The 10,339-nt window shown below is 33.4% G+C and overlaps 1 protein-coding gene across 1 annotated transcript; it reads right to left on the bottom strand.

Annotated features, from left to right (window-relative positions):
- Nucleotides 1-321: 321 nt before the first annotated feature.
- Nucleotides 322-3,421, bottom strand: LOC111512072 (uncharacterized). The gene is made up of 5 exons (XM_023168166.2): nucleotides 3,273-3,421; nucleotides 3,051-3,219; nucleotides 1,723-1,923; nucleotides 1,253-1,428; nucleotides 322-1,196 (listed from the first exon to the last, which is right to left on the bottom strand). Exons 1-5 carry the CDS (start codon nucleotides 3,330-3,332, stop codon nucleotides 459-461), a joined length of 1,344 nt encoding a protein of 447 aa, XP_023023934.2. The 5' UTR covers nucleotides 3,333-3,421; the 3' UTR covers nucleotides 322-458.
- Nucleotides 3,422-10,339: the final 6,918 nt, after the last annotated feature.

Here is a 10,339-nt window from a genome sequence, read left to right as displayed (position 1 = left end):
TGTCCTTCTTGAAAACTGGAATTACCTTTGCATATTTGAAAGCGTCTGGAAAAACACCTGTCTCAAACATGAGGTTGACCAGTCCTGGAGGATTCTTGTATCCTCATTTATGGTGATTTTTAGTCCAAAGGAAGATAGTAAAGTTTGAAATTCACTCAGGATATTGGAGTTAATTTTGCAGTTGATATTGAAATCACTCATTAGGTATTATTATATTAGTTGAAGCTTTGACAATGTTAGTTAGTAGAGATATTACAGTTTAATATAGACTTATAAAAACGGAGGAAACTTTTGAAACAATAGAATGACAAACACAATATATTTCAGTTCGGAAAAATTTATTAAATTTAGATCCCTCATGGATAAAACGCACATAATTTGATATTTGATCATCTAACTGAAAAGACGTAACGGAACGTAAAATAATTTCCAGGATCAATATGTATTTTTTAAAGTAATCAATTTCCCATTTCATTGCTGAGGTCGCCCTCTTCTGGACACGAATAATCATCTGGGTTATATAACTTTCTCTTTCTTAGTGGTTTTCTTTTACCTTTATTGGCGTCACTACAAAGCATGAGTGGAGGAAGATTTTTTGTTCGTGTAGCACTGGACGTAGTCTTATGTAATGCGGGTGCGTAACTGGATTTATTTCTTGGATTTACATCACACGGTTCGAATTCTTCATAACTAGATGCAACATATAATGGAAGGGGAGAATATTTTTCAATAGTTTCTAGTTGTTTTCGAAATTGATTTTTGGGCTTCATAACTTGCACAGTTTTGTTGCAAAACTGAGTTGGTTGAATGTGAGAGAAACTCTCAGAGCAATTAGAATTTTGTGTTATGTCATTTTGCCATAACTTTGGAGTCACTGAGCTATGTAGTGGCAATTTTGAAATATCATTCGAGTCGTTTCGGTCGTGTTGATTCCATTCTTGTACAGTTTTTGTTCCTGAAGAATCTCCCGTCATTGTACTTTGTGGGCTATTTACAACCAACTGATTTTTCGATACGGGGCCTTGTGGCCACACTCGTACACTATGCCGCCCCTTTAAATATTTATCAGAATCATTTTCCTCATTTTCATCCTCAAGGCACTCATGATTGTTCGATTGTCTTCCTGAAGTATTCTTTAGAACTTGTATGGGAGTAGATTCAAAATGTAAAACATTGTTTTTCTGGCCGGTGTATCTCTGAAACCGAAAGAATAATTAGAGTCACAGATGCAGCTATAACGAACCTTTCTCACCTGTTGTTGATTTCTCAGGTTATTCAGCTCCAGTTGAAGTGCCCTTATTGTGTTTTGAGCTTGCCGAAGCTTGCTGTTAGCATCGACAATTTGACGTTTCAAGTTTGATTCCAGTTCATCAAGTTGTATAGCATTGGCTGCCTGAACGGCTTGAAGTTCATTGTTCAATTCTTTTTCTAGGAAATGTGATGAAAAGTAGAAAATGTATGAGTAAGCAGTGCGTATGAATATTGTGAGATAATGATTTCAAAATTGCCTTGTGTGTTTACCAAAACATTGAAGATAATTGAAAATTAAAAATATTAGGTTGTTTCAACGTCATCATGTAGATGTCGTTAGGCGATTTTTGGACAATTTATATTTCTCTACATATTCAAAATGAACCAAAGCGCTGCCGAAACAGCCTTAAAATCAACCAGGCATTTGGCAATGATATAAAAAACTATAATCAAAACATACGACATACCAACCTTTGGATTCGTAACATATTTTGTCACTTTCTATTTGATTTTTTAAATTAGTCGTTTCTGATTTAGAACGTTCTAGATTTTCCTTAAGTTTCCCAAGAAATTCGTTTTTCTGTAATTCTAGTTTGTTTTTCATTTGTATATCCAAATCTTCATATTGAGTTTTCAATTCCTTGTTTTCTAACTCAAGTTTCCGACACTTTTCTGAAATGAGAAGATTCTGACAATTTTACTACTTTCACTATGCGTGCTGGTATAATTAATATTAGCATCTCTTAGAGAGAGTTCAGTTACATTCATAAATTCTTGAAATTCTGGCATATTCCAAGGATGAAACAATATTTTCATGCCATACTCCAAAAATTGAAAATGTTTGAAGTAAAATATGTCTCACTCTAACTGGTATTGTCTTATCAACTGTAATAAACTATCTGGCTTAATCCATTGTGTAGTGTAGTGTAATATTGTGATTCTCTTCCCTTTACTTGATCCGGGTTTTACAACTAATTGGTTTTATTATAATCGTTTAGCCAATACCATATATACCGTGAAACCTACTATACCCCAGTTATTTTAAATTGAATATATGATATTTTCACGATAAACTGGAAAAAGAAAACACTACTCTCTGTCCAAAGTTTTTAGCTTCGTCTTTATATCATTATAGTAGAGATATACTGTATCAGAAAGAATTGATATTTGAATAAATTGATAGATGTAGCCGTTACTACGTGGTAGGAAATCATAATGAAGAAAAGAGAAATGAAACTTTCTATGTCAGTCAGTCAGTCAAAATAAAAACCTTACTGTCATCAAGAAAGACCCAACGAAAAATATTCAAAATGAACTGAAAAATTACCTCTTAGATACTAAAATCATTTTCACGGAATCAGAGAAACGGAGAATCACCAACATGAACCCCTCTTGCCCTAAACTATATGGCCTGATAAAAACACATAAAGAGGATAACCCCATAAGACCGGTAGTTTCGTATATAAATAGTCCGGTAAGAGAACTAGGAATACGTCTTAACAAGTTGTTAAAACGCCCGAAAACAGTTTTTTTGGATTCGCAGACTTCCAGTTTTGTCTACTCGTTCAAAAAAAAGTATTTTCCGGAGTTGTTGCGTTCATATGTTCATATGACGTGAATATTTCCAACTACCAAATTGATGATCTGATCTGAGTTGTTATTACGAATATAGATCCATGTTAAATTTGAATATCGATTTTCTTTCAAATCCAAAAAACGGCAAAAATTCCCCACTCAACATTTTTATATATCCTGTTGAGTTTTCTACGATGCGTATTCAGAGAATCGTTATTAATTACCTTCGAGTAAGACGTACTTTTTGGTCAATTCGGAGCTTTTACTTTCTAATAAACATTTTATCTTATTCCTCAACTTATTTTCATTTTCCCTGCAGATATTTAATTCCTCAGAAAGGTTCTCCAACAGTAACAGCAAATCATTTTCATTCCTCCTGTTGATTTCATTTTTCTGCAGTATATCGATTCATTATAATATTTGCGATTCAAATAAAACCAACTCACCAAAAATACATTTCTGAATTTTTCTACACAATCTTCCAATTCATCATTCGTTAAATCCATCTTAGAATTTAAATGAGGTTATTGTAAACTAATTTATAACTCATTTCTCTAGATGACAGATTGAGAATTCTTTTGTTTCTCGTGTCCTCAGAGCCTCCTTTTTAAAATATGTACCTATTACCAACTATTTTTCATTTGAATTCAGTTGAAGGAATAAAATATTTATTATTTCATTCAAAGTTATTTTAAATAACATATAATCAATGAGCTCAAAAAGGCATGGTTCAAATTATTCTTAAATTCACTAATGAATTCACTCATTGGTCTACTTGAAACATCTTTCTTACAAAAAAAAATATTGGTGTACCACTGACACTGAATATCCTCGAATAACCTGAAGATCAAATAATTTTAACACTCTCTGAATGTTTGAAAATTTTTCGTGATTTTTATTAATTAAAAACTCAGAAACACATTTTGAGTTCAATGTGTTTTTAAATTCTGGATGTAAAAAATAACAAATATATCAAAGAATATTCGGCTACTAACCATACATTTGTGTATGAGTGGTTGCCTAGCTGCGAACTTCCTCGAATTTGGTGTGCCAGAAAATTGGGAATATTACACAAGTGCTCCAGTGCGGATTTATTTTTGGAGAGGACAGATTTGAAGGAGACTCGATGATTTTTGAATATTTCAATTGATGTATAAAACCCTTATTAGTTTCTCTACTTCTTCACCTATATATGTTCATTTGATTTTCAGAGAATATTCGAAATCACGATTATGGCAAATGTAACCTGGTAGTCTGGTATGGCAAATGTAACGCTGTTTTTCGAATATTCTTGGGGCGAGAACCGAAATAAATACTTGAAGCCATAAGTATGTATTTTTCTAACGAAATCAAAGAGTGTGCATTAAGAATCAAGGAAAAATGTATAAATCTGAAATATCATCATCAAATATCGGAATATCACAGGGTAGTATTATCGGTCCAATATTTTTCATAATTTTCATGAATGATCTATGTGCAACCAGTATTGAAGGAGATCAGTTTATTACAAATTGTGTTGATGACACAAACCTTTTATGCGGGGGTGATAATTTTCCAGATCTTATGCAAAATGCAAGTAATCTATTTGGCGGTATCAAACATTGGTTTGAAAGTAATAAATTGATTGTTAATAAATCAAAAACTAATACGATCCTGTTTCGTCCAAGACAGCTACAGATAGAACGTCCATCAAGCATAAATATAAAAAATAGAAAGAGAAAGATAGCTCCTTGTACTAAATTCTTAGGTGTTTACATTAATGAATATTTGGGCTAGTCTGAGCAAATAACAAAAATATGCATGAAACTAAATTCAGTCGTGTTTGCCAAGAGAACTCTCAATAGATTTCTAAATTTCAGTTCAATGAAAATTATGTATCATGCAAACTTTGAAGCAGCTGCTAAATATGGCATCATGTTTTGAGGAAGCAGTTCTGATACGGAAAAAGTGTTTATCATTCAGAAGAGAACGTTAAGAATAATCTTAAATATGCCATATAGGTAATCATGCAAAAGTATTTTCCGATCAAACAATATATTGACCATTTATGCAATTTATATTTATGAATGTTTAATGTTCTTTTTTAAAAATAAATCTTTGTTTATTATAAATTATATCCCACACAAATATGAAACTAGGACTAGAAATATCAACTAACCTGTTCACAGACTCACGGTAACTGAAAATAGCCCACAATACACGTGCATTAGATTGTTCAATGAATTACCAGATAGAATAAAAGCATTGGTCAGCATCAATAAATTCAAAAGAGAAATAAAAAAGGTACTCATACATCTGGAACCTTATAATATTGCGGAGTATTTTAATCATAATTTTTAAAATTATCTTTATTTATGCATCTTATATTTCTATTTACGCAAGATTATTGTGTCTTGTAACCCTCAGTGACGTCATTTCATTATATGTTGTCATTATATGTTTATTGTATTGTTGACATATTCTGAAATAAAGATGATTATTATTATTATTACTATTAATGATTTTTCTTACATCCTTATCAATACAAAGTAGCAGCTTATAATAGCATGATTCACAGATTAGTCAATGTTCCTCTTTCAATAGATAATTTCAATAAAGAACTTCATATCATCAAACAAATCGCGGTTAACAATGGGTTTGAAGCCGAATTAATAAACAAAATACTTGCCAAGAAAGTCTACGCAAAAGTGATTCGAGACGTTATTCCTATTGATAAGGTAGATAATCAAAATTATAGAGCTTTAACGTATTTTGGACAACCAACGGAAAAAGTGGCTTCATTTTTGCGGAAACGAGATATTGCATATAGAACAAGTAATACGTTGGGAATATTAGTTAAAAATAATAAAGACAAAACATTCAGATTCGAGAAATCAGGAGTATATAAATTAAAGTGCGTGGAACATGCCCTAAGGTATATATTGGTCAAACGGGCAGGACATTCAGGAATCGAATCCAGGACAATCATACGATCTATGTAAATTAGAAAACAAATTCAACATATTCAAATCATCTTCTAGAAGAAAATCATATCTTTGATGAAGAGTTCGAAATTTTTCACATAGAAAATAAAGGTTTGAAACTGAATCATTTGAAAGCAATGGAAATTAATAAACTTTTAAATTCAAACATTCTATAAATGACCAACTGGATTTGAATAGATCACCATTGTGGAACTTTTTTTCTTAAAAACTATTGATGTAGATGTGAGGTGATATGCTTCAGGTATAATCATAATTGAACAGGTACCTTAGGTACCTGTAACCTGGTAATTTTTTTGAGGTAGTTTCAATTATGGTTACCTGTAGTATATAAATATTAATGTAAGAACAACTTGAAGTATACATCACTTGAAAAAGCTACTATGCTAGCGAAACATGTTGTGATATATTTTTCAAAACAAAGTTTGTGAAGATCAAATCGGGAGATGTAGTTTTTGAAATTACTATGGATCTTCATCAAGTAACGGCCGAATCAATCAGAAAAAAAAGAGTATGATAATAATCAATTCCAAAATCACTTCTCTTACAGCACGCATATCACTGCATAGAATACTAGTCGATCAGACTTTCTTATATGATGCCATGACATTTCTATGATTTTCTCTGAAACAAACAAAATTATATGTTGCAGAAGCTCTAGAAGCCAACAAAAAATGCAGCACACAGATATGGTGTTGGTTGGGCTGGTAGTCATATGTGACTACCAGCCCCCATCAAGCTGAGATAATCAGCCGCAAAACACATTTCAAAACATAACCTCCTAAAATGAGTCTTAATCAAGGTTCATTCATAAAAACGAATAGTGATATCATGATCCACAGATGTCACCTCAAAAATACATGAAATAATTAACCATTATACATTTCTCTCTTAGAATTAAACGTTGTAGCATGCAAAATCACAGAACTTTTTTTGGCAAATAATGAAAAAATAAACTCGGCAAATTTCCCGTTTTGCCCCATAACTGGGGTAAGATGGGAAACGCTGTGGGGCAAAACGAGTACGCTTTTTAATCGGGTAGACAGCGTTCACAAATGTGTGCCTCTTCATCTTCCTCATCTACTCCGGCACATGAATTATGCGCCCAACCGTGGCACACGCCGCAGATGACCCAACCTTCGGTTGAATCTGAGTATAAGTACCCACAATAGATGCAAGCACAGTCATCATCCTCTTCTTGGGATGAACTATCTTCCGATTCAGTTTCTTTTTTGCACCTTATTTTGGTTTGACGCTTTTTCTGCAGGTTTTCCTTGTCAGTTATCTTTTTAATCTTCTTATTTGCAGTCTTTTTTCCAGGTTTCTTTATTTGTTTTTTACCTTTTTCAGTCACTTGATTATCAGTACATAGAAAATGTTATTTTAATCACAAGGGCGGGGCAAAACGGGATAGATTCCCATTATGCCCCGATCATCTTGCCCCGATCCACACGTAGGTAAAAAAGATGACGCAAAGATGGCGAAAAAATCTGGTTTGAATTTAATGTTTTAGACTACTATAATAAGCTCGGGATTGAAATAATACATTAACACAGGTACTTACATGTCTGTACATCAGTTTTCGAATCAAATATCGCGTAAAAACACTTGCAATATCACTTTTTTCTCTCTGCAACGCAAAAACGAGTTCTAACCTGTTAGCTCTGCTTGGTCACACTAGCGGAGAGTGAAGTTCGTGCAAATGGCGCTATCGCCGCTCCGAACACGATTACTATTCACGCACACAAGCTTACTTCCCGTGCTGCCCCGAACTTCATCTTGCCCCGGTTTCCCCTACTTATGAGACTCGACACAAATGCACCAAAATTTACTTTTGTCGTCCGAAATAAATGTACCTACATATTTTCGTCACACAGTATGAGAGTGAACAGAATGAACAGAAGTGACGTTGAGATGGAGGAATTGCCCTCGCGATCCTCCGATTTTCTTCGATAAACTGTTTCGTTCGTTCAATTTTCTAATACTCTCTCTCCCTCAATCCGAAATGTGTTGAGCAATGCTGTGTTCGCAACAATCTTCCTTTGAATGCGACTAAATGTAATGTAATGACATACACACTAAAAAACCGGCCATTTTCATACTAATATTTAATAAAGGATATTCCACTTCAACGGCCTCTCACATGCACCGATCTAGGTGTTACCTCCGACACGAAACTTTCCTTCGTGCTACACATTGAAGCCACTATGTCTGCTGCAAACAGGATGTATGGATTCATTGTGCCAATCTCCAGAGATTTCTCGGATCCATCTACATCGAAAACCTTATACCATGCTTTCGTCAGATCAAAATTAGAATATGCATCAATAATCTGGAATCCATCTCATCAGTTGTATAGGTACCTAGAAAGTTGAATCAGTACAACGTCGTTTTCTGAAACTTCTCTACTATAGATCAGACAACATCTATCCACCAATCGGATTTTCCCACGATGCATTGTTAATATTTAGCTAGACATGCTATGAATAGCTGAGTTGCTGTCGTGATTGTCACTCCATAATTTTTCTTTCAAAACTGATTAATAATTTAATTATTGGCCCACATATTCTGCGAAAACTTAATTTAAAATGTACCTAGACCAACCTCTAGAGTGGTTAATCCTTTTTATCTGTCAACACGACGTACAAATATTCTGAAACGTTCACCACTGCATAACATCTGTGTCAAATGCAATTCAGCAAGTTGTCAACTCGACGTTTTTTACTGTTCCATCTCTGATATTAGGTCTTTTTACCTCAGCTAATTCTATATGTATTGTTTTCACCTTACAACTTATTGTAATTGTATTGTAATTTGACTTACATCCCTGTTCTGCAGTTGGGTGTAAACTGTAAACCTGTAGAACAGTGTATAAATGAATAAATAAATAAATATGGCCGCTGTAACAACCAACCCGTCAGAAAACCATACCCGGTCTCCCCTATCTTTTTGAGTGTTATCTGTCGACATAGTAATATAGTTTTCATCGACATTTTTGGGGATTTTCACCTTCTACAATTTGAACAAATATAAAAATTGTAGTGGGGAACCTCATACAGGTGTATTGTTGTATTATTTTCTTCAATAACAATCTTCATACTCTTTTCAGGATGTAGCAACAAATTACTTTCCTTCAGTATTAAAGTGAAATCAACTTAGTCGTATCACATGAAATGCATATCATAAATATGATTTTTCTGAGTCGAACCGTTTGTGCCATTAAGAAAAGCTCAATATTTCATCAGAAATCATCAAATATGCGTTCGCAAAAAATATGACAGGACTCCTTTTTGTCGAAACTTACAAATTTCAGAATTGCCATTGTGACGACAGATGCTGAGACGCTGATGGTATTAGAAAGTAGGGGAGACCGGAGTTGGAAGTCACATTTTTTGTGTTTTGCAGTTTTACTGTCCTTTTTCATAAATTATCAATGATATTTTTATATCAATAAATGGTGTTTTTATACTCTTTTAAAAAAATATTCTTTTTTTCTCCAACATCATCCATAAAGGAAATATAACAATTCTTATGGAAAAGAAAAAGTGTGACTTTAAACCCCGGACCGGGGATGGTTGTCACAGTATCTGGGGCAGGTAGTCACATAGACATTTGAGGGACATAAAAACATTCGAATGAATATATTCATTGAAAGTGGATTAATATACATGAATAATTATATCCAAGAAGAGAAAAAAAGTGTCTCATTCGTAGATAAAAACATTTGCTCCAAGCAAAAAAACTTCCATCTAACTTCAGATTATAGTCATCAACTATCTCAATTTTATAATTTCCCTACACATTTACTCGTTAATGAATTCAAATAAGTTGCAATTCATGCAAATTGTACATAAGACTGAGGAATATTGAATATTACCAGTAGGAATCAGATATTAAAAATCAATTGAGTTTGTAACTCGCCGAACCATTAAAATATTTCGAAAAAGCAATTATCGTGGCGACAGGCTCATATTCCTGAAATGATACCTTAAATGATTTGAATTCCAAATGAACTTATCAGTAGGTACTCGAATAACGAACAAAGCTAACAGTAACAAAACTTTGAATATTTCAGAAACATAGCCTGAAATGATGAAGGTAAGATGGGCACCTGTCTCAAAAATAGTATTTCGAATTCTTGTCACCACAAGGGTACTATCTTGTATACTGAACGGTTTAGGAGCTGTCCAATAATCACGTGATGTCAAATTCAAATTTTATTGCATCCATATCCATTTAACAAGAAATCGGATTAGTTCAAGTTCACGAATTAAATTGTGTCTGATGAATATATGCAATTAAAATGACAAACATAAATAATGATTTGAAAAAGAAAAGAAGATTACATTCTTGAATGTTATGAAACATCGAGTCAAAAACCCAATTTGAATCGGGTATTTCAGTGATGCATACTTCACCGTCTGTAAAAAATCATAAGACCATCACAAAGTTAAAGCAAAATATGAAGAAGCATGAGAAGGTTAGTACTGAAAGTCACTAACGACAAAGAAGTTCGAATTCACGGAGGGAGT

The sequence above is a fragment of the Leptinotarsa decemlineata genome, unplaced genomic scaffold (assembly GCF_025532065.1).
Source record: "Leptinotarsa decemlineata unplaced genomic scaffold, Ldec_3_MD MMD2_tig00026294_RagTag_RagTag, whole genome shotgun sequence".
Taxonomy (NCBI): domain Eukaryota; kingdom Metazoa; phylum Arthropoda; class Insecta; order Coleoptera; family Chrysomelidae; genus Leptinotarsa; species Leptinotarsa decemlineata.
The sequence above is the reverse complement of the archived record's forward strand: the minus strand, read 5'-3'. Positions and strand labels throughout refer to the sequence as shown.